The following is a 25,413-nucleotide window of genomic DNA, read 5'->3' as shown; positions in this document are numbered from 1 at the left end:
TTTTTTTTATAAAATAGGCTCGAGATCGAAGTTGGTTCATCCATTTATCCTGTCAATTTGTTGACCAAGGAAACAATTCTCTAAATTAAGGAAGTCGAGCTGGCCATAGCATCGAGGTCGTTGTATGGCGCCGAATGCATCCCGTTCCTCTTCCTTCACGACCACGAACACCCTCCGTCCCTGCGCTATATAATGGCTCGGCCCTCTCGTTGTCCATCATCCTGGGTTCGGGGTCCTCCCCTTCCATTCAGATACCATCTCCGAATAAATTCCACCTTCCATTATCCGATAATAAATCTCTTGATTGGAAGGGGACGGATAAAAAAGATCTAGTTTATTGGCCGGAAAATAATTTAGATCATGGGGAAGGCCGTCATTCTTGTGATCTCTGCCGTCGTACTAGTGGCCTGTGTTGCCACCGTCGGCGTCGTCACCGTTTCCAGCCGCCATGGCGCCGATTCGTCTCAGCCGCAGGTGGCCGAGCTGTCCACCTCGCGGAAGAACATCAAGGAGTTCTGCCGGCCCACCGACTACCAGCAGACTTGCGAGACCACGCTGTCCTCTGTCGCCGGCAACAACACCGAGCCCAAGGACCTCGCCAATCTTGTGTTTAATGTCACCATTAACCACATCAAGCAGGCCTTCGACCACTCCTCCACGCTTCAGGAGGCCGCCAAGGACCCGCGCACCTCCGAGGCCCTCGCGAACTGCCGGGAACTGCTGGACTACGCTATCGACGACCTCCGCAACTCGGTCAACCATCTCGACGATTTCTCCATGGAGAAGATCGACAAGTTCATCGACGACCTCAAGGTGTGGATCAGCGCCACCATCACGTACCAGGAGACGTGCCTCGACGGGTTCCAGGACGCCGACACTGATGCCGCGGCATCCATGCGCAAGGCGCTTAACAGCTCCGCCGAGCTCACCAGCAACATTCTCGCCATCGTCACCAACTTCGGAGATGCACTAGAGAAGTTCAACTTCGGGGGCTTCAATCGCAAGCTCCTTGCAGTCGATGGCGAGTCGTTCCCTTCTTGGGTATCTGGCGGCCAGCGAAGGCTTCTTCAGTTGAGCCCGGCGGAGCTGAAGCCCGATTTTACAGTGGCCCAGGATGGCTCCGGCGACGTCAAGACCATCGGCGAGGCCTTGAAACTCGCTCCCAAGAACAGCACGAAGAACGTGGTTATCTACATCAAGGAAGGAGTGTACAATGAGCTCGTCCAGGTCAACCGGAGCCATACCAACATAATGATGGTCGGCGACGGGCCGACCAAGACCAGGATCACCAGCAATCTCAACTTCATCGATGGCGTCAGCACCTTCAGAACTGCCACCGTTGGTATGTGATTCTCTCTGAAAGCTATGCTTATAAATTCACACACAGTTAAAAACAAATATACCACGTACAATAAATACAAATTATCGATGCAGCTGTGATTGGAAATGGATTCATCGCCAAGGACCTATGGATCGAGAACTCAGCAGGGGCAGCAAAGCACCAGGCCGTGGCTCTGCGAGTGCAGTCCGACAGGTCAGTGTTCTACAACATGAGGCTCGACGGATACCAGGACACCTTGTACGTCCACACCTACCGTCAGTTCTACCGCGAATGCACCATCACCGGCACCATCGATTTCATCTTCGGCGATTCCGCCTCCATCTTCCAGAACTGCCTCATCTTGGCCCGGAAGCCTCTGGACAACCAGCAGAACATCGTGACAGCTCAGGGGCGCAAGGACCGACGATCCGCCGGCGCAATCATCCTCCACAACTGCACCATCAGCGCTGACCCAGAATACTTCCCCTTCCGCAACAAGCTTCCCACCTTTTTGGGACGGCCATGGAAGGAGTACTCCAGGACCTTCGTGTTGCAGTCGCAGCTGGACGACCTGATCAACCCCCAGGGCTGGCTGCCGTGGTTCGGTGACTTCGGCCTCAACACTTGCTTCTACACCGAGATCGACAACCGTGGCCCCGGCGCCGACAAGAGTCAGAGGGTAAAATGGAAAGGAGTGAAGAACGTCGATCTCGCCCACGCCCAAAAGTTCACCGTGGAGAAATTCATCCAGGGCAGTACCTGGCTTCCTCAGACCGGCGTACCCTTCATCCCCGGCCTCCTACCTCCCTCAGGATCCACTAATTAGTTATTTAATGTTGTATTCATTCTATTACATGAATTATTAGCATCATCGACGGCGGCGTTCACCCGCAGGAACTTGTTCGGTCGATGATCACAATTCTTGTCACCGGCATCTTCCCAAATTAAGCATGCCTTTGATAATTTATGTTTACCAAATGTTAACCAAATGAAAAAAAACTCTGATCTTTTGCCTTTTCTACTCCGATTTCGTCGGATTTTATTGTTAATCTAAAAATGTTTAAGGGGAAAACCTCAGATTTTTTTGTTAATCCAAGATTCTAAAGGCTAAGTTGGCTTGTTAACCGATGTTAGAGCGCCGGTACTTGGTAGCTTGAAGGTAAAAATTGTTGGACTCCGTGGTAGTTTTGATGTGATCAACTAAGTTAGTTAGGTCCTGCGTTTTGTCTGAACCCTGTGTCTGAGTGTGCAGGAACTTAGGAGCGCAGAAAGTCGAGCGGAAGACGCAGCTAGCGAGAAGGATGGCACGGGAAGGGAGCCGACGGGCTCGGTGCGAGAGGCGGAAGAGTACTCGGTGGAGCGAGAAGAACGTGCGACGCTCGAGGGACGGAAGCGGACGAAGCCCTTTCCCTTCATTAACCGAAGTCAGCCGTTGGTGACACGTCAGCAACACATCTGCCAACGATGAAGTGATCGGTCGACAGAACCTCATGATCGGTCGACGAACCCAAGTTTATCCAGAGACTGAGTCGAGCGTTTTCATCGGGCCAGCGCAGAGGAAGACCGTTGGCCGATCGGTCGACCGAACCTGAGCTCGATCCACAGAGACTGCACCTGGACGGAAAGCTGGGCAGGTACAGCAGGTTCGGTCGACCGAACCTGGGGATCGGTCGACCGATCCCTCTCGAGTCAAAACCTGATCCCGAAGATCAAGTCATCCGATAAGCTCTAGAACCCCTATATAAAGGTGGCTCTCGGGCAGCTTTAGAGAACAACGATCACGAGCAAAACTTAAATCTTGTAATCTCATTCTCTTAGCAACTACTGTGCTGTCAAAATGTAAAAGGCTTCTCCGCCTTCAAAGAAGGAGTTTCTTACTGCGCTTTCCATCGCCCTGGATTAACAACCCTCTTGGTTGTAACCATGTTAAAATTCTGTCTTCAGTTCTCTTTCTATTTAGTGTTGCTTTATTTTAGAGTTGAAAAGCTTTGAGGAGGGTAAGTTTTATTTGCATGCAATTCACCCCCCTCTTGCCGGTCCCCGCTGCACCTACAAGTGGTATCAGAGCCCAACAGCCTCAGAAGGACTAACCGCCATCTGAAGCACAAAGATCAGAACAATGGCCGGCGCGAACATTCATCCCCCAAAGTTCGACGGAGATTTCGCTACATGGAAGCGAAAAGTGGAGGTATTCTTTAAAACTGAATTTGATATACTTTTAATAATGAAATATGAATATGCAGCGCCGAAAGATAAAGAAGAAAACACGTGGAGCAAGAAGGAACAAGCCGACTTTGTCGCCAACGGAAAGGCTGAGTTCCACCTGCTCAGCGTTCTGCCACCTCAGGAGGTAAATCGGATCGGAAGCTACGACTTCAGGTACTTCCGAAGCGAAGCTAGCAAGGCGCGACATCCTCCGGACCCAGTTGACGAACCTCCGGATGAACCAAGGCGAAAAGGTAGCGCAACTCCAAGCAAGGATCAAAGAGCTGATCACGCAACTAACCAACCTTGGAGAAGAAGTAATGAACCGGGACTCGATTCGGTACGCGCTCAACGCCTTCCCGAGAACTCCCGAGTGGGCCTCCTTAGTAGATGCGTACTACATCTCTAAAGATTTCGAGGTAAGTACTCTAGAACATTTGTTTTCTACTTTTGAACTTCACGAATCTCGAGTTGCAGAGCCTAATGGAGTAGAAAAGATTAGTCAGAACATCGCTTTGAAGGCAAGAACAAACGATTCTGACTCCGAAGCCTCGATCGACGGATCGGAAGCGGCACTATTGGTAAGACGCTTCAATAAATTTTTTAAGTCTAATAAATTTAGATCGCAGACAAAGAGGCATCAGCAAAAGAAAAGGGTGGTTCGTTGCTACAATTGCAACGAAGAAGGACATATCAAAGATGACTGCCCAAAACTGAAAAGCAAAAGTAAAGAAAAGAGTAAGAAGCTAGCTCGACCCAAATACAACCTAAAAGCCATGTGGGATGATTCATCATCCTCCGAATCCGATGTCGAAGAATTTTCGGAACTAGCACTGATGGCCAACCATCAGCTAGAAGAAACGTCTAGCTCAGAAATGAGCATAGATGAAGGGGAGGAACAACAAAAGAAGAAGAAAGCTATGATGAAGGGGGAGCATCGTAAGATGAGGTAAGTAAGGTACGTGCCCTAAACCGTAAACAATCCTTTCGTTTTATTAAAGCTCTTTCTAAAGAATTAGATAAAGTAGAAAAGGAAAATGAATATTTGAAATCAGAAAATGAGGTTTTAAAATTAGAAATTAAAAAAATTGAAAACTGATGCATGTTTTAAAAATAATTTTCCAAAATCAAAACTTAAAATTTATGAAAAATTAAATTGGTAAATAAGGAAGTATCAGGGTCAACTTAGGAAAATTCCTAAGAATTATATACCCCCTAAGTTTTTGACTAATCCTGTAGGAAGTAACCTTTATTGGATTCCAAAATCTATGCTAAACTAAGCTCTTAAAATTAAAAGTTTTATAGAGAGAAAATTAAACATTTTCCTTACACTACAAGAAAATTGGGATTCTACAACACTTAAAAGACAACGTTTTTTATAAAAAGCGTTGTCTTTTTTCCTTTTACAACGCTTTTAGTGAAAAGCGTTGTCTATTTCTTTATGTTCTTACTAATAGACAATGCTTTTTTAAAAATCATTGTCTATTAATGATTTTTATGGATCAAAGACAACGTTTCTTGAAAAGCGTTGTCTATTGCTATTTTTTTTAGTGTATATGACAACGCTTCTTGATTTTTAGTGGGTCAAAGATGCCGATCCTTTTAATCCCGAGCCTGACTTCTGCTCTGCGCGCCCGATTCCTCTCTTCCCATATCTCCCCTCTGCTTGACGTGCTCTCTCTCATGGACGACTCGAAGACGACGGAACGGAGCTTCGACCTTCGGCGATCGACAGTGTCACTTGAGGAGGAAGTCGCCGGATCTCGACGATACCGGCGAAGTCCAAGCCATCTTTAGTAATCGATACCTAGGGCACGACTGATCGCCTGCTTCTCGCCGGACCTTTTCTTCTTTCCTCGGCACCGCCGGTGTAGATTTATTCCCGGAGCCTCAAGGATGAGCTATCTTGTTCTTCTTTGATTTCCCGCAAACCTCAGCGCCGAACCTTTCCTCGATTCCTCCTCTTCCTCTTGTGGCGCTGTGCCCTAGCCGGATCTTGGAGGTAAGGCATCGTACTCTGTGGGTTGTTGAGATGTTGTGTGACCGATTCTTCTTTTCCCTTGCTCACCAGAGACGTTCGATTGTTGAGGTAATCTGGTGGGGGAGTCTTCTTCCGGCAGCAACCATCTATGGTTGAGGATCAGCAGAAAGTGAACTGTTGATTGCCTCTAAACCTTACGTGAGAAAGATTCCAGCAGGGAAGTTTAGTTCTGTGGTGTTCTTTGGTCCCATCAGCTACTCTTTCATGGCAGTAACGATTCTGGATTGGGGATCAACAGAAGGGGCTGAGCTTGAGGTATGTGTAGGGGTTTTGATACATGATGTAGATGATTGTTAGATAGGTTTATGTGTTGAATTAGGGATGAATTGGATCACATTGGTTAATTGAATTTAGAATAGCACATGTGTAGTTGAATTTAGATCATGGTGTAATCTGATCATTTAGTAATTAATTGTGCGGACAAGTTGTTTTGTTTACAGTTTCTTTTCTTTTCTCTATTTTTGAGTAATTTATTTCTGCTCGAGAAATTTGTACTTTGACACTTTTATTACTTGTAAGTTGTATCCATGTTCTCTTTTATATAATGCTCAGTTAGATTAACATAGGGACATTGCAACTGATATATCTATATATTCTGGAACTCTATAAAATCAATTACTAGTGCTTGGTTGTTACATTGCACTATCCTTGCAGTTAAGATTGGGAGGCCAGGGTATAGGGTCTCAAAGCAATTTGATCCAGAGACAAAACAACGGTCTCTTCTATTTCAGGTTTCACCTAGTACTTTTATAATATTTTGATTAATATATCTGGTATTATGATTTCAATTTGCACACATTATGATTTCATTGACTCATGCCCATCAAGTGTTTGATTAAATGTCTCTTCCATTGTATATGTTTTAGTTGATACAATTTCTTTAGTTTAATTCCAAGTAAAGCTTGTTAGTTTAGTGATTTATGTTCCTATGATGTTTGTTCTTTATTTGAATGTAACTAGTTTAGGTTTTGTCACATGCTCTAGTTTATGTTCCTATGATGTTTGTTGGATTCTCTAAGGCACCGCATTCATGATGAGAATTGGAAATATATAGTAGAAATGTGAGTTCATATTTATTTTTATTAAGCATTTATGTTAATACAAAACTCATATATAAAAAATCATTAATATATGAAGGACCTTAAGATTGTTTAATTCAAACAAGGGAAGGAAAGGTAGAAAAAAAGGCTATGTGGGAAGTAGTAAAGGTATGTGTAATTATATATAACAATCTTCCTTCATGTGTATGTTTATCATTAATAATTTGTATCTAATTACCATAGGCTCCTCGACAACAAGATGCCAAACAATGTGGTTATTATGTGATGTGATTTATGAGACAAATTGTTGAAGAAGTTGAAATTATCGAGAGAGATTCCCTACGATCTATAGTAATGTTTTCTTGCTTATGTCTCAAATTATTTGAAATAAACTATTTAAAATTTGCAAAGTCAATGTTGATTTTTTTCATTAATGTTCACAGTTCACACAAGGGAGTATTCTCGAGAAGAAATTGATGAGGTGCGATCGGAGTTGGCAGAATGTATACAAGATCATATTTATGAGTAGATGCGTTCAAGTTTATGTAAGTTCATTACCTTGTTTTAGCTAAAGTTTATGTAAGTTCATTATCTTTAGCAAGAAGCAACTTCTTGCTTCTTTGGAATCCATTATCAGCTATGCTTGTTAGTTTTTTCCTGCACTCTCATATTTTCAATGGATTGGCCATGGACATTGTATCTCTTAGTTCTGTTTCGTGGAAGGTTTCTGACAAATTGAATTTCCAGATACAATAGCTTTTATCTCTCAGATTATTGCAGCTTAGATACAGGAATACCTGTCCATTTGCTCACTATTTCTGCTGTCACAGCCAACCCTTTGTTTCAAAGTATTTTGATGTTATTGATCCTTCAAGGACGAACAACAATCTTTGACAAGGTAGCAGCAACTTGATTTCTTAACTTACCTTTGCTAATGATATCATTTTGTTCTTTTTGCTCATATCAAGATTGTGTGAGTGATATTGTCCAATTGAAGATGGACAGTCTGGAATCAGACTGTGTTCATCTTTTATGCTGAATTGAGAGCTACTAATATATAATTGGTACAACTTCCACTCTAGAACATAGAACCATTTGTTTCAACAAGGTGTAGTAAAGTGTCAAATTACAAACTTTAACACCTCTTTACCATCATTTCTAGACATTATGATTTCATTCTTTTCCATTAGTAAAGTGTCCATCTCTTGCAATTATGAAGCATGACATTCTACATTCTCTACAATTAACTGTTTGACGAACAATCCATAAACTGCATTGTGATTCGTTTGTGGATTGTTATGGCTATAACATCTATGCTTGTTGATTCTTGTTTCATCTCTCGTCTAAACTATTAAATTTTAGATTATTTTTCCTTTCGTCCTGAACAAACTTTGATTTCACAGTTAGACCTTTTAGTTTTATGGAAATCTACATTCGTATAAGAGTTGAATGAAATCTAGATATCAAAATATTGTCTAGTGAAATGTGGAAACGTTGATGAGCTCATTCCATTTTTTGAAGCCTACTGCTTCTTGTTTATGATGAGTGGATGAAACGTTGGTGATCTCATTCCAAATTCTGAAGCCTACTGCTTCTGTAAAGAAACAGTTATGCTGTAGGAATTCATTCTGTTGAATCCATTCTGAAGCTTACTGCACATACTAAAGAATTCATTCCATTCTGAAGCCTACTGCACAGACTAAAGAATTCATTCTGTTGAATCCAGATTTTCTATGGCACTACATCTAGAATTATGATTATTTTGTCTTTCTCAATCCAGATTTTCTCATTATTGTATGGTGTGAACTGTGACCTTTATTTTCAGCTTTAAGAGTTAAAAATATCTTTTGCATTATACTGATGGTATTATTTTCTGTGGCAGATACACAGTGGTAGGTGTTTTGTGCCAAGTCTCAAGCCGACAATCCTTTTTGAACAATATTTCTAGTAGAAGTAAGCATGCAGATCGTTATCTTTGAGGCCGGCTCACTATTTTGTGTTTGTTTGTTTTAAATTTGAATGTCACTATCTACTATGAAATAGAACTATTTAGTCTTTGTATATAGTTGAATTCTTCTATAAATTCTAATATTTTATGGTTGTATTCTATTGTTTTGGTTTCAGTTTGAAATCATTAGCCGAGCTGATTAAATGCTATTTTATATGTCAAATTCGAATCTAGACATGGTAAAAGAAAATTAATAGTTTTGTAAATATAAAAAAATGATTTTGAAAATAGTTTTTTTTTTTAATTTTAAAAAAATAACGTTTTTAAAGCGTTGTAAAAGTGTTGTCTTTGCCAAAAACAACAACGTTTTTAAAAGCGTTGCAATAATGTTGTTTTTCAGAAAAAAGACAACGCTTTTAAAGCGTTGCAAAAGCGTTGTCTTTGCTACAAACGACAACGCTTTTAAAGCGTTGTCGTTGAGCAGACTTTTAACAACAGTGCCTTTAACAACGCTTTTTCAGGCACAAAGACAACGCTTTAAAAGCGTTGTCTATTAGCTTTTTTCTTGTAGTGTTATGAAGGCTTTGTCTAAGGAAGTGGTTGTTGCTCCAATAACCAAGAAGGTCTAGTGCCTCGCCACGACCTGAAAGCTGAAATATTGAAACAAAATGTTTAATTAACTTTCCGAAAAAGCATTAAAAGTAGAATTAAAATGCTTTGAAAGTGTACAAACATTTTTTTGTGACTTTTCTAAGTTTTGGATTTTTTTTAAATTTTTTTAACTTAGAAAATAGATTTTTACTTAGAAATTTTTTTTCTATCTTAAGAACTTGCTTCCCCGTTTTTACTGTGATCAAAGGGGGAGAAAAAAGTACAAGTTTAGGGGGAGTTAGGAAAATTAAAAATTTAAATTTTTAATATTTTTCTAAATACTGTTGCAATTTTATTTATTACAAATCTTATGCTTAAAATGCTAGTTTAGTAATTTTTCTTCAAAATTACTTTTTGTGTCTGTTTTACCCTAACTTGAACTTGAGTTGATGCACATCAAAAAGGGGGAGATTGTTGGACCCCGTGGTAGTTTTGATGTGATCAACCAAGTTAGTTAGGTCCTGCGTTTTGTCTAAATCCTATGTCTGAGTGTGCAGGAACTTAGGAGCGCAGGAAGTTGAGCGGAAGACGCAGCTAGCGAGAAGGATGGCACGGGAAGGGAGCCGACGGGTTCGGTGCGTCCGAAGGACGAGAGAGCTGCGGAAGAGTACTCCGGTGGAGAGAGAAGAACGTGCGCGGCGTTCGAGGGACGAGAAGCCGGACGGAAGCCTGCTCGAGGAGAAGGCCGGGAACTGGGTTCGGGTGAGCCCTATTCCGGATGGCCGTAATCACCCAAGGAGCCGAACCGGATCAAGTCAACTGGAAGTTGACTTGTCAACGGTTCGGTCGACCGAACCTATTGATCGGTCGACCGAACCCTTCATTAACTGAAGCCAGCCGTTGGTGACACGTCAGCAACACATATGCTAGCGGTGAAGTGATCGGTCGACCGAACCCAAGTTTATCCAGAGACTGAGTCGAGCGTTTTCATCGGGCCAGCGCAGAGGAAGACCGTTGGTCGATCAGTCGACCGAACACAAGGATCGGTCGACCGAACCTGAGCTCGATCAACAGAGACTGCACCTGGACGGAAAGCTGGGTAGGTACAGCAGGTTCGGTCGACCGAACCTGGGGATCGGTCGACCGATCCCTCTCGAGTTAAAACCTGATCCCGAAGATCAGGTCATCCGATAAGCTCTAGAACCCCTATATAAAGGTGGCTCTCGGGCAGCTTTAGAGAACAATGATCACGAGCGAAACTCAACTCTTGTAATCTCATTCTCTTAGCAACTACTATGCTGCCAAAGTGTAAAAGGCTTCTCTGCCTTCAAAGAAGGAGTTTCTTACTGCGCTTTCCATCGCCCTGGATTAACAACCCTCTTGGTTGTAACCAGGTTAAAATTCTGTCTTCAGTTCTCTTTCTATTTAGTGTTGCTTTATTTTAGAGTTGAAAAGCTTTGAGGAGAGTAAGTTTTATTTGCAGGCAATTCACCCCCCTCTTGACGGTCCCCGCTGCACCTACAAAAATATCTTTAGACAATTAAGACAAATTATTTTTTATCGCACCTTCTTTCAATTTTTTAAAATGAGATACCTGTTCTCAAATACATTATTAAGTATTATTATTTGTTATCGCACATATTATATCCTGACATGATCATTTAATTGTATAAACAAGACAGATTCATATTGATGCTGTGATGATGAGGGGTCTTATCTTGCTGTTCCGGTGGAAGTCAAAGTCAAGACGATCAACGTGCAGATTACATTGGCCAGTTGGGCGAAGCATGCCCTGACTAAGGAAGATGGCCTCGATCCGCCGCCTCCTTCGACACGAGGAGGAATCAAACGGCCGACACTCAAAGGATTATTAGACGCCGAACGAAGGAGGAGACAAGGTGCAGAAGCTGGGTTGAGCGACTACCTCGCTCGGCCAAACAATAGGGCCTGATGGACAGAATCAAACTTCGGCCGAGCGGCTACCCCACTTGGCCTGGCAGCAGATCTCGACAGTGGCAGAGTGGAACTTCGGTCTAGCGGATACACGCACTGGAGTAGCGAGATTCTGGCCGACCGGACGGGACACCAGAGTAGCAAAATTCCAGCTGAGCGGCCAACCTGCTCGCCCTAGCAGTACACCGGGCATGGACAACTAGAAGATCGTACGGCGGAAGCTTCCATTGTCACTTCAGAAATATGCTTAGCCCGTTAAGGTACTGTGTTAGGGACACTTTATTGACAAGTCTTTTCAGGAAAAATTTTGAGAAGCGTGTTCTCCTTGGGAAGCATGCACGCGCACTACCGGAGCTCTATATAAAGGGGGTCCAAGCATCGACGGAGGTATACAATCTTCACTATTTGCGCTACAGCCTTCTTGGTACTTCGTCTTATACTTCATCGCTGGTGACTAACTTGAGCGTCAAAGGGTCAACATCGGAGACCCCTTCCCTGGCTCTGCACTGACGTAATTTGTGTTGCAGGTCCGAGCGAAGTCTACAAGCGGTCAGCGGGAGCGCCACATCCCCGGTTTTCCATCTCTTCGACTTTCGTACAAGATCATATTTGGCACCATCTGTAGGAACGTAGCCTGCATCCGAGCCGAGAATATGGAGGATGCTGGACGACTCACCACCGTGATGCTCACCCAGGAAGAGCTCGACATGCTCATGCAAGCCCGAGCGACAAAGATGATCGAGCAGCAGCAACAATAACAGGCATTAGCCGATCGGTAAGCGTCACAGCCTGCAACATTGGCGGCAGGGAGACGAGTGGGGTAAGAAGACCGAGCGGAGCAAATCTTCATATGGGGGCAGAATACAAGGTCGACCGACACACAGGGGGAAGCGCAATCCCCGCCGAACTCCTTCCATCGCACCTTATTCCAAACCCCCTCGGAAATAGCTCAGGCGAATCAAGAGCGGGAATCGTCTTTGGATGATGCTCCCGTTCAGAATGCACGAAAAGACTAGGCGCCCCGAAGCAACGCGTCGCCCGAACAGATCAACCGGAAATTCTCTGAAGAGATCTTACAAGACCCTCTGCCAGACACTATACCTCGCTGGAGATCGGGACATACAACGGATCGACCGATCCAGATGATCACCTGGATAGGTTTGATAACGAAGCCACTTTGCACCAATATACAGATGGAGTGAAGTGTCAAGTCTTCCTCACTACCCTCTCCGGATTGGGGTAGTGCTGGTTGTTAGAGTGTATACTAAAAGCCTAGCTTTTGTAAACATTTATTTGTTGAAATAAAAGAATCACATTGGTCAATATTTGTATTTATTTGTTAAATGTAATTGTTCAATTAATTTATATAGTAGATAACATGGATTGTGGTGTCACACTCAGAAGATCATATTGTCGGTTCTCTATAAATTATAAACAGTTGCTCGCGACTAAGATGGAAAGGAACAAACCATCAGAATAATTGTAGTGAAATTAAGTATTAGTTTATCTTGATTAATAAATTACACTGATATACTTTAAGTGTATTGAGTAGGATCATTTAGGTATATTCTTTTTGTACTGACTTAGTAAAAAAACTAGACCTTAGTTATTATGGAAGTGTGTGCTTTTAATCCTAATATAATAACAAGCACATATATTTAATATTTATTTCTTTGACTTATCAATGGGTGAGGTTTAGCTCGATAAATCAATATGCCCGATAAGTTGGGAAATGATATTACTTATAGTGTGTGTTGTTGATTATAGAAGGAATTTGTTTCCTAGTTATCTAGGTTGAGAATGTCCCCAAGAGGAGCTCATAAGGATTGCCATGTTAAACCCTGCAGGTGGACCTAGTCCGACATAACAATAAAGTTGAGTGGTACTACTCTTGAAGCTAGATATTAATTAAGTGAGTTGTCAGTAACTTACTTAATTAGTGGACATTCGTAATCTTAAACACAGGGAGACTAACACACTCATGATAAGAAGGAGCCCATAATGTAATTTGGGATTGGTGCGGTAGTGCGGTAATAACTCTCTAGTGGAATGAGTTATTATCGATGAACTTGAGTTGTGTGTTCGGGGCGAGCACGGGATACTCAAGCTCATTGGAAGGTCAAAACCAATTTCTCCTCTAGGTCCCTGACGTAGCCTCATTATAGCCTCAAGTCCATCCAAATATAAGGCTCTTCTTGGTGTCCAAGAAGGGGGTCGGACCATTGCTTGGTGACCAAGCAATGGCCGGCCACATCCTCTTAAAGGGGCCGACCCTATAGCTTGGTGACCAAGCTTGTAGGGACCGGCCAAGATTAATTCAAATAGGAGGGGTGTTTTAAATTTTTAAAATCTTCTCTTTGAAGAAAACTATAAGTTTTAAAAGAGAGATTTTAATTTTTAAAACTTTCCTTATTTGAATTAGGTCACATGTTTTAATAGAGAGTTTTAAAAGTTTTAAAACTTTCCTTTTTTTAACAATCCTCATGGTTTAGAAAAAAAGGGAGATAAGTTTTAAAATTAAAATTTTCTATCATCATGTTAAAAAGGAAATTTTATAAGAGAGTTTTTAAATTTTAAAACATGGTTTTAATTTTTTAGAAACTTTCCTTTTTTAACTCTAGGAAAGAGAGTTTGTAAAATTTTGTAAGAGTTTTTCTCTTGTAAAATTTTATAAAAAAATTATTATTATTCTTTCCTAAATATGGTGGTCGGCCACCTTGCTTGGTGTCCAAGCAAGGGGCCGGCCAATCCAAATCCTAAACCAAATAGAATTGATCACAACCATTGATTGGTGATTGATTCAATCAAGAGAAAAGAAAAGAAAAAATAAAAAGGAAAAAGGAAAAACTCTTGGATGATTTCATTTTTTGTAAAAGGTTTTTCCTTATTTGCCTTGGGCAAGTAATATAAAAGAAGGGGTGAGGGGGCTTCATGAGACACAACTCTTATTCTTTTTCTTGGGTGATCTCTTGGTGTGGCCGACCCTCTCCCTTCTTCCTCTCCTTTGCTCTCTTCTCCTTGGTGGTGGTGGTGGCGGTGGCCGGATTTTAGAAGAAGAAGGAGGAAGCTTTTGGGTGGTGTTCATCTTGGAGGATCGTCGCCCACACGACGTCCAAGGCGAGGCGAGGAATACGGCAGAAGATCTCGAGGTCATTAGCATACAAAGAGAAGGTATAATTAGCAATTGTTTTCCGCATCATGCTAGTTTTTCTCTTTGTAAGAATTCTAAATACAAGAGGCAATTAGATCTAGTTTTACGAAATAGTTTTTCGAGTTTGTGTTTTCTTATTTTTTGAATTTGTGATTCGATTGTTCTTTTTGGTTAACCTAGAGTTATTTAAGGAAATAAATATTAGCTTTCCTTAAAAGGCTTTGCCTAGGCGGAAGGTCATGTGCCTCGCTATGCAGTCTTGGAAGCCAATTTTGGAAATTAATATTTATGGAATTAATAATTTAGGTAGATTTGAATCAATAGTGTTAAGTTCCGCTTGCGATTCAAATCTAAACCATTAAGAACATATAAGTTAAATTTGGAATCAATGATGTTAAGTTCCGTCTGTGATTCCTAATTTAACTTCTAAAGAACACAATAGGTTATTTAAGGAAAGGTTCGACACTTGTACAAAAATTTTGTACAGTGGAACCGGTACGTTTTCCTAGGATTAATCAATAATTGGTATTAGAGCTAGGGTTTGCCTCTGTGTATTTTTAGAATTCAAATAGGTTATGCACATGTCATACATAATTTAGGCAGGAAAATAGTAGGATGTGCTAACTCTTTGGTTGCAGGCTCCAACTATTATGACTTATTGATATTGTGTGTGATTGGACCCTTGGACATGTCAAGGACATTATTTGTGTGCATGATTGTATGTATAAAATACAGCAGGAGCTATATTAATTTTAGAGTTTTATTTTGTTCGATCTAGAATACATGTACATTCCCTCGAGGAATATAGGATCGATATATGTAAAATTCTATTTTTATCGCGGATCGGATTCTTGCGAGGCGAGGTACTTTTGGAGCACCAGAGGCACAGCGGAATAAGAAGCAAGAAGGATGCGACAACTCGACCCGATGACGGTGGCTAAAGATGGCAGCAGCTAGGGTTGGAGCATACTGAAGACAGTGATGGAAAAGGCCATAATAGTTGAAAAATTAATTTCCAAATTTATTGCTTTTATTTACTGTGATGTTTATATGCATGTGATGAATGCTAGCATAGGTTAAAATCTTCATTTTTAAATAACTAAGTGGGAGAGGGATTTTAATAAATCCCATAGTCTCCATTACTGGTTTGTAAGTGATGCAACAAGCTTGCGTGTTGGCTCTGAGTGCCTCCCTCCACAACGGATGGGTTTGTTGCAGATCACTAGATCAAACTTCCTTTTATGGATGGTTATAGGAAATTATTTAGGAGCGTGTGATCTTCTCCAACTGAAGGGGCACAATCCTATTTAATGGACTTAGTATCAAGTAATGATATACACTTAGATGCATTCAATAGTATCCTCCCCAACGAAGTCACTGCTATTGTATTGTGTGACCAAAGTAAAACCAACTATTAATTTTATTTGTCATAAAGTTAGGATGACAAGATAATAAAATTAATGGGTCACACCCTTCTCTTACAAATGTTGAATTTGTATACGTCCACACTAACGTGGCATGCAATATTCACGGTGATTTGAGGTGTTGGTTAATTTAAAATAGTATTGTTTGAGGAATCAATATTATTCTAAATTTAGAGTCTTGACCAAAGTTTATTTTTGTGATTCTTAGGATGACTTTTAACCCACTAGCCATTATATAGAAAGAGAACAAACTTACTGGTCCCAACTATATTGATTGGAAAAGAAACCTGAACATTGTTCTTACTGCTGAAAGCTATAAGTTTGTACTGACTGAGACTTGCCCTGATGCACCTGACGGTGACTCTACCCCAGAGGAGATTGAGTATCATAAGAAATGGGCAAAAGCTGATGAGATGGCGCGGTGTTACATTTTGGCATCTATGTCAAATGTATTGCAACATCAGCATCAAGATTTACCAACAGCTTATGATATAATGAACAATCTCAAAGAACTCTTTGGGCACCAAAGTCGGACTGCTAGGCAAGAGGCAATGAAGAAGCTAATGACAACCACCATGTCTGAGGGGACACCCGTAAGGGATCATATCCTCAAAATGATGGCTTATCTGAATGAAATACAAGTCCTTGGAGGAGAAATCGATGGGGAAACCCAGGTCGATATAATTCTCCAAACGCTACCCAGAAGGTTCCGCTCGAACTATAACATGAACAAAAGAGAGTATACGTTAGCGGAACTTAACTTAGATGACGAAAAGGAATATTTCGTCACACAGTCTGATTCACTATGCCGAAAATGGTTCTACTTCTAAGTCGAAGGCAAGAAGAAGAAGAAACATGTCTTTTCAACAAGAAGGTGAATAAACCTCAGAGTACAGACAGAAAGCTGGAATGAAGAAGCCAAGGGCAAGTGCTTCATCCGCATGATACTGGACATTGGAAAGCCGGCCCTCGTAAAGAACCGTAACAATAAAGGTATATCTCATACTCTAGTAGTTGAAACATGTTTAGCGGTATTATCTACCAGACACCTGTGTGTAGGAATGGATCCACCGATCATGTATCGCATTTCTTTGCGGGTTCGAGGAAACCACGACTATTTGATGGAGAGATAATCGTGGGCAATGCTACTAAGGTGCTACGTGCGGGAGACGCTACTTATCTTTTGATAGGAATAAAAATTTGATTTTAAGAAATTATCTTTATGTACCCAGTTTTAGAAAGAATTTAATTTCAGTTTCTAAACTGTATTTGGATGGATATTCAGTCTCCTTTAGTAACAATGTCGTTATAAAGAGAAATAAGGTGATTATCTGTTCTGATGCATTGGTTGGCGATTTATACACTTTAAATTCAATTTCTCCCACAAAGCAAAATATGGAAATTAATAACACATCTTCTAACTCTAATAAGAGAAAAGAATCTTCGGAAATGAACCAAACATATCTTTGGCATCTGAGGCTTGGACATATTAACTTAAGTAGGATTCAAAGGCTTGTAGCCGATGGACTCTTAGGTTCATTAGAGTTGGAAAACTTTCCAACATGCGAATCCTGCTTGGAAGGTAAAATGACCAAGAGACCTTTTAAGGCCAAGGGGTATAGAGCCAAAGATGCGTTAGAATTGGTTCATTCTGATTTGTGTGGTCCTATGTCTATCCAGGCAAGAGGTGGTTATGAATACTTCGTCTCTTTTATAGACGATTATTCAAGATACGGATACATTTACCTGATGCGCCGCAAGTCTGAATGCTTTGACAAGTTCAAAGAATATAGGGCTGATGTGGAAAAACGTCTTGGTAAAAATATCAAGACACTACGGTCTGACCGTGGTGGCGAATACCTCTTTGGAGAGTTTAGGAATTACTTATCAGAAGTCGGGATTCAATCCCAATTGACTGCACCTGGTACACCCCAACGAAGGAATAGGACTCTTATGGAAATGGTTAGATCGATGATGAGTTATTCAGAATTACCAAATTCATTTTCGGGATATGCTTTAGAAACAGCGGTGTACATTCTGAATATGGTACCTTCTAAAACAGTTCCTTTTACTCTCATGGAATTATGGAATGGGCGTAAGCCTAGTCTGAATCATATCCGGATATGGGGTAGTCCAGCACATGTGCTGAAGGGAGATACTGACAAGTTGGAATCACGTACAGAATTTTGTCTGTTTGTGGGATATCCAAAAGGAACGAAAGGTGGTTTGTTTTATAAACCTAAAAATCAGAAGATCATTGTTAGCACCAATGCTCGATTTTTAGAAGAAGATTATATAATGAATCATAAGCCCATGAGTGAAATAGTTCTAGAAGAAATTAGAGAGGACACGTCTACTTTAGTACCAACAGTACAAGATGAAGTACCACAAGAAACTACAACACGTGTCACACATGATACACAGCAAGAGACAGTGCCTCGTCGTAGTGGGAGGGTTGTAAGGCAACTTGAGAGATTCATGTTTTTGGGTGAGTCTTCGGACTTGATCCCAGGTAAACATGAAACAGATCCCCGAACATATGATGAAGCACTCCAAGATTTAGATGCAGTATTTTGGCAAAAGGTAATGAATTCTGAAATAGAATCTATGTATTCTAATAAGGTCTGGGAGCTTGTAGAACCACCTAATGATGTAAAAGCCATTGGATGCAAGTGGATCTACAAAAGGAAAAGAGGGATAGATGGGAAGGTAGAAACCTTCAAAGCAAGACTTGTTGCGAAAGGGTATACTTAGAAAGTGGGAATCGATTATGAGGAGACTTTTTCACCGGTAGTAATGCTTAAGTCTATCCGGATACTCTTATCCAGTGCCGCTCATATGGACTATGAGATTTGGCAAATGGATATCAAGACAGCTTTCCTTAACGGAAGTCTTGAAGAAAACATTCATATGAAGCAACCAGAAGGATTCATTGAAAAGGGCTAAGAGCATCTAGTGTGTAAGCTCAATCGGTCCATTTATGGACTAAAACAAGCTTCAAGATCTTGGAACATCCGGTTTAATGAAGTAATCCAGTCATATGGATTTATTCAGTGTCCGGATGAGTCTTGTGTATACAAGAAGTGTAACGGAAACGTGGTGATATTTCTTGTACTATATGTAGATGATATTTTGTTAATTGGCAACAATGTCAAGGTATTATCAGACGTAAGGGTATGGTTGTCCAAACAATTTGATATGAAGGACTTAGGAGAATGTGCACACATTCTTGGGATCAAAGTTATAAGGGATCGCAAGAAAATAATGTTGTGTCTATCCCAAGCTTTATATATAGATACGATTCTTGCTCGTTTTAGCATGCAAAACTCCAAGAAAGGTTTTTTAACTTTTAGACATGGAGTAGCCTTATCAAAAGAGATGTCCCCGAAGACATCAAAAGAGATTGAGGACATGAAGGCAGTTTCTTATGCTTCGGCTGTAGGAAGCCTTATGTATGCAATGCTGTATACGAGACCTGATATCTGTTTTACCGTGGGCATGGTTAGCAGATATCAGAGTAACCCGGGACAAGGACATTGGACTGTAGTAAAGCATATATTAAAGTACCTAAGAAGGTATATGCTAGTTTACCAAGCAGACGATTTGCTCCCTGTGGGATACACGGATTCAGATTTTCAATCAGATAGGGACAATAGTAAATCTACGTCAGGCTATGTGTTTACTCTAGGAGGTGGAGCCATTGCATGGAGGAGTGTTAAGCAGAAATACGTCTCAGACTCAACCATGGAAGCTGAATATGTTGCAGCCTCTAGGCAGCAAAAGAAGCCGTATGGCTCAGGAACTTTCTAATGGACTTAGATGTGATTCCTGGTTTGCCCAAGATAATCACAATTTATTGTGATAATAGCAGTGCAGTTGCAAACTCAAAGGAACCACGAGCTCATAAGGCAAGTAAACATATAGAGCGCAAGGCCACCTGATAGAGACATCGTCAAGCGAGGAGAAGTTGTCGCCGCTAAGATTGCATCAGAAGATAACTTGGCAGATCCTTTCACAAAGGCCCTTCCGGCGAAAGCTTTTGATCGGCATGTGGAGGGGATGGGAATCAGATGTAAGGCAACAGATATGACAACTTAGTCTTTTAGTATAAGTGGGAGATTGTTAGAGTGTATACTAAAAGCCTAGCTTTTGTAAACATTTATTTGTTGAAATAAAAGAATCACATTGGTCAATATTTGCATTTATTTGTTAAATGTAATTGTTCAATTAATTTATATAGTAGATAACATGGATTGTGGTGTCACACTCAGAAGATCATGTTGTCGGTTCTCTATAAATTATAAACAGTTGCTCGCGACTAAGATGGAAAGGAACAAACCATCAGAATAGTCGTAGTGAAATTAAGTATTAGTTTATCTTGAGTAATAAATTACACTGATACACTTTAAGTGTATTGAGTAGGATCATTTAGGTATGTTCTTTTTGTACTGACTTAGTAAAAAAACTAGACCTTAGTTATTATGGAAGTGTGTGCTTTTAATCCTAATATAATAACAAGCACATATATTTAATATTTATTTCTTTGACTTATCAATGGGTGAGTTTTAGCTCGATAAATCAATATGCCCGATAAGTTGGGAAATGATATTACTTATAGTGTGTGTTGTTGATTATCGAAGGAATCTGTGTCCTAGTTATCTAGGTTGAGAATGTCCCCAAGAGGAGCTCATAAGGATTGTCATGTTAAACCCTGTAGGTGGACCTAGTCCGACATGACAATAAAGTTGAGTGGTACTACTCTTGGAGCTAGATATTAATTAAGTGAGTTGTCAGTAACTTATTTAATTAGTGGACATTCGTAATCTTAAACATAGGGAGACTAACACACTCATGATAAGAAGGAGCCCATAATGTAATTTAGGATTGGTGCGGTAGTGCGGTAATAACTCTCTAGTGGAATGAGTTATTATCGATAAACTTGAGTTGTGTGTTCGGGGCGAGCACAGGATACTCAAGCTCATCGGAAGGTCAAAACCAATTTCTCCTCTAGATCCCTGACGTAGCCTCATTATAGCCTCAAGTCCATCCAAATGTAAGGCTCTTCTTGGTGTCCAAGAAGGGGGTCGGACCATTGCTTGGTGACCAAGTAATGGCCGGCCACATCCTCTTATAGGGGCCGACCCTATAGCTTGGTGACCAAGCTTGTAGGGGCCGGCCAAGATTAATTCAAATAGGAGGGGTGTTTTAAATTTTTAAAATCTTCTCTTTGAAGAAAACTATAAGTTTTAAAAGAGAGATTTTAATTTTTAAAACTTTCCTTATTTGAATTAGGCCGCATGTTTTAATAGAGAGTTTTAAAAGTGTTAAAACTTTCCTTTTTTAACCATCCTCATGGTTTAGAAAAAAAGGGAGATAAGTTTTAAAATTAAAATTTTCTATCATCATGTTAAAAAAGGAAATTTTATAAGAGAGTTTTTAAATTTTAAAATATGGTTTTAATTTTTTAGAAACTTTCCTTTTTTAACTCTAGGAAAGAGAGCTTGTAAAATTTTGTAAGAGTTTTTCTCTTGTAAAATTTTATAAAAAAATTATTATTATTCTTTCCTAAATATGGTGGTCGGCCACCTTGCTTGGTGTCCAAGCAAGGGGCCGGCCAATCCCAATCCTAAACCAAATAGGATTGATCACAACCATTGATTGGTGATTGATTCAATCAAGAGGAAAGAAAAGGAAAAGGAAAAACTCTTGGATGATTTTATTTTTTGTAAAAAGTTTTTCCTTATTTGCCTTGGGCAAGTAATATAAAGGAAGGGGTGAGGGGGCTTCATGAGACACAACTCTTATTCTTTTGCTTGGGTGATCTCTTGGTGTGGCCGACCCTCTCCCTTCTTCCTCTCCCTTTGCTCTCTTCTCCTTGGTGGTGGTGGTGGCCGGATTTTAGAAGAAGAAGGAGGAAGCTTTTGGGTGGTGTTCATCTTGGAGGATCGTCGCCCACACGACGTCCAAGGCGAGGCGAGGAATACGGCAGAAGATCTTGAGGTCATTAGCATACAAAGAGAAGGTATAATTAGCAATTATTTTCGACATCATGCTAGTTTTTCTCTTTGTAAGAATTTTAAATACAAGAGGCAATTAGATCTAGTTTTACGAAATAGTTTTTCGAGTTTGTGTTTTCTTCTTTTTTGAACTTGTGATTCGATTGTTCTTTTTGGTTAACCTAGAGTTATTTAAGGAAATAAATATTAGCTTTCCTTAAAAGGCTTTGCCTATGCGGTGGTGGTTGCTCCCATATCCAAGAAGGTCATGTGCCTCGCCATGCAGTCCTGGAATCCAATTTTGGAAATTAATATTTATGGAATTAATAATCTAGGTAGATTTGAATCAATAGTGTTAAGTTCCGCTTGCGATTCAAATCTAAACCATTAAGAACAGATAAGTTAAATTTGGAATCAATGATGTTAAGTTCCGTCTGCGATTCCTAATTTAACTTCTAAAGAACACAATAGGTTATTTAAGGAAAGGTTCGACACTTGTACAAAAAATTTTTACAGTGGAACCGGTACGTTTTCCTAGGATTAACCAACACTGGTTCCAAAGACTGCCGGACGGCTCAACGAAGCTTCAATTACTTCTTAGTCGCGTTCCAGTACCATTTCGCCAGTCGCCGATGCTATCAGAAGACGAGCGTCAACCTTTTTACCCTAAAGCAAGGGCCTAAGGAAGCGCTCCGAGCGTACATACATCATTTCAATCAAGTAGCCATGGGCATCCCCTCGGTCTTATCCGAGACAATGATGAACGCCTTCACTCAAGGGCTCATCGAGGGAGACTTCTTCTGACTGCTCATTAGGAAGCTGCTCAGGGACTTCGACCACATGTTCAAGAAGACCAACGAATATATAAATGTGGAAGAAGCCCAAGCAACGAGAAGAACAGAGGCACCGACTGAACCCTTGGTGACGACCGAGCGTCGACAATCAAGCAGCCATCAGCCACCCCAAGGACTGAGGGCTGAAGGAGCGTTGCCGCACCAAGAGACCAGGACACATGCCGTGCAGCATGTGGCTTCCGGTCAGTAGAAGGCAGCAAAAGGCAAGGTGTGGACGTCGATGTTCTGTTCTTTCCACTAGTCGACGACCCACAATACACATGATTGCCACGGTCAGACACCAATCATCAGCCGACTGACTCCAAGAGGATACCCTCGCTGATCTCCTTCTCCCGATCGGCGATAAAGACATCGATCTACTGGGCGGTGAGAGGATGAAAGAAGGACACCCAAGCGGCACCATCAACATCTATGGAGGGATGACACTGATCCCTTTCGAGTTCCGGCCAAGTGAAATAGACCCTCCGCTCGGGAAGAAAAAAACAGAAGCAACATATCCCGAGGAGAAATAGGCATGATCGCTGGAGGGCCGACCGACCGCGATTTCAACAGAGCCAGGAAGTCATATGCTCGGCGATTGGAGATCCACGCGGTGGGATGCAGCAAGGAGAAGACTGAATGGCCCGAAATCAGCTTCGACCCCAACGACTTGGACGGAGTGGAGACCTCTCATGACGACGCGCTGATCATCCGGGTGGTAATCGCTAATTATACTATTCACCGAACTTTTGTTGATACAGGGAGTTTGGTGAACATTATCTTCAAGAAGGCGTTCGATCAATTACAAATTGATCGAAATGAGTTGCTACCCATGATGACCCCTCTTTATGGTTTCACGGGCAATGAAGTGTTGCCGCTCGGACAGGCCCAACTTGCCATCTCGCTCGGGGAAGAACCATTGAGAAGAACCAGAACCACGAATTTCATCATGGTGGACGCCCCGTCGACCTATAACGTCATCTTGGGCTGACCAAGCCTCAACAAGTTCTGGGCAGTAGTGTCTATTTACTGCCAAAAAATCAAGTTCCTGGTCAGGCCTCCAGATTACCTCCCGGTCAGACCTCTAGATAACCTCCTGATCAGGTCTCCAGATCACTTCCTGGTCGAGCCTCCAAATCACGGTCAGACCTCCAGATCACTTCTCGATCAGGCCTCCAGATCACTTCTTGGTCAAGCCTCCAGATCACCTCCCGGTAAGGCCTCCAAATCACTTTCTGGTTAGGCCTCCAGATAACTTCCTGGTCAGGTCTCCAGATCACTTCCCGGTCAAGCCTCCAGATCATTTCCCGGTCAGGTCTTCAGACCATCTCCCAGTCAAGCTTCCAGACCAGTTCACGGTCATACTTCTAGACCACCCCTCAGTCAGGGTTCTAGACTCTCGTCCCAGCGTGAATTATAAGTGAGCTTGCTCTCACGACCAACGACCTCTCTGTCAGTATTCTAGACTCTTGCCCAGTGCGAGTTATAAGTGAGTCTTCTCTCATGCCTCTAGACTCTCACCCTAGTGCGAGTTATTAGTGAGTCTGCTCTCACGCCTCCAGACTCTCGTCCCAATGCGAGTTATAAGTGAGCATGCTCTCACACCTCCAGACTCTCACCCCAGCGTGAGTTATAAGTGAGCATGCTCTCATGCCTCCAGACTCTTGCCCTAGCGCAAGTTATAAGTGAGCTTGCTCTCACGACCAACGACCTCCCGGTCGGTATTCCAGAATCTTACCTCAGCGTGGGTTATAAGTGGGACTGCTCTTACGCCTCCAGACTCTTGCCCCAGCGTAAGTTATAAGTGAGCATGCTCTCATGCCTCCAAACTCTCGCCCCAGCATGAGTTATAAGTGAGCATGCTCTGACGCCTCCAGACTCTCGCCCCAGCGCGAGTTATAAGGGAGCTTGCTCTCGCGACCAATGGCCTCCCGGTCGATATTCTAGACTCTCGCCCCAGTGCGAGCTAGTTATAAGTGAGTCTGCTCTCACGCCTCCAAACTCTCACCCCAGCGCGAGTTATAAGTGAGCATGCTCTTGTTGCGACCGTTGGGCTGGCTAGAAGGGGGGTTGAATAGATCTGCACAAAATAAAACAGAAAATACCTTTTTCGGACTTAAATGAACACTTGCATAAATAAAATTAGAATAAACAAAAAACATAGGCTCAAGGGATTTACTTGGTTACAACCAGGGAGGTTGTTAATCTAAGGAAGTGAAGTGCACTAAATACTCCTTTAGGCGGAGAAGCCTCTTACAGCAGTAAAAGCACAGAAAGATGAAGCTAAACTAACAAAGGGAAGCGCACAAGTGTTGTAAATGAAATTTCTTATTGATTGATTAGCTTCTGGACCAAGGCTGTATTTATAGCCTTGGTTGGGGCACCTAGAAGGATTCCAGACACCTGGAAGGGGATAAAACTTTATCCCTTTCGTAACGGTTCGTGGTCAAACATGATCTGGATAATATCGCATTCCGGGCGCCGGACTGGTCCGGGCCCTCTACTCCAGTGCTGCTCGCCTCAGCCCGGGTCTTCCACTCCGGCTCCGCTCGCTTGGGTGATTTTAGCCAACCGAAATAAGGCTCACCCGAATCCAATTTCGTGCTTCTCCTTGAGCAGGCTTCTACTCCAGCTTCTCGTCCCTCGAACGTCATGTACGTTCTTCTCATCCACTGGTGTACTCTTTTGCGGCACCTCATCCCTCAGACGCACTAAGCCCATCGGCTCTCTCCCGTGCCGTCCTACTCGCTAGCCGCATCTTCCGCTCGACTCTCTGTGCTCCTAAACTCTTGCACACTTAGACACAGGGATCAAAAGCCAACATGACCTAACTTAACTTGTTTGATCACATCAAAACAATCTTGGGGTTCCAACAATTTCTCCCTTTTTGATATGAGCAATCCAAGTTAA

At 41.9% G+C, this 25,413-nt stretch overlaps 1 protein-coding gene across 1 annotated transcript; it reads left to right on the top strand.

Moving 5' to 3' along the window:
* Window positions 1–360: 360 nt before the first annotated feature.
* Window positions 361–2,147, top strand: LOC122027786 (probable pectinesterase/pectinesterase inhibitor 21). The gene is made up of 2 exons (XM_042586826.1): window positions 361–1,342; window positions 1,435–2,147. The coding sequence occupies exons 1-2, from the start codon at window positions 361–363 to the stop codon at window positions 2,145–2,147; spliced, it is 1,695 nt and encodes a 564-aa protein (XP_042442760.1).
* Window positions 2,148–25,413: the final 23,266 nt, after the last annotated feature.

Source organism: Zingiber officinale, chromosome 1B (genome assembly GCF_018446385.1).
Source record: "Zingiber officinale cultivar Zhangliang chromosome 1B, Zo_v1.1, whole genome shotgun sequence".
In the NCBI taxonomy this organism is placed as follows: Eukaryota; Viridiplantae; Streptophyta; class Magnoliopsida; order Zingiberales; family Zingiberaceae; genus Zingiber; species Zingiber officinale.
The sequence above is the reverse complement of the archived record's forward strand: the minus strand, read 5'-3'. Positions and strand labels throughout refer to the sequence as shown.

Excerpts from the sequence above, each read along its gene's own strand:
- LOC122027786 (XM_042586826.1), top strand. The coding sequence starts at position 361 with ATGGGGAAGGCCGTCATTCTTGTGATCTCTGCCGTCGTACTAGTGGCC. Across the intron at positions 1,343-1,434 it reads CTTCAGAACTGCCACCGTTG|CTGTGATTGGAAATGGATTC; the intron begins GTATGTGATTCT and ends TTATCGATGCAG.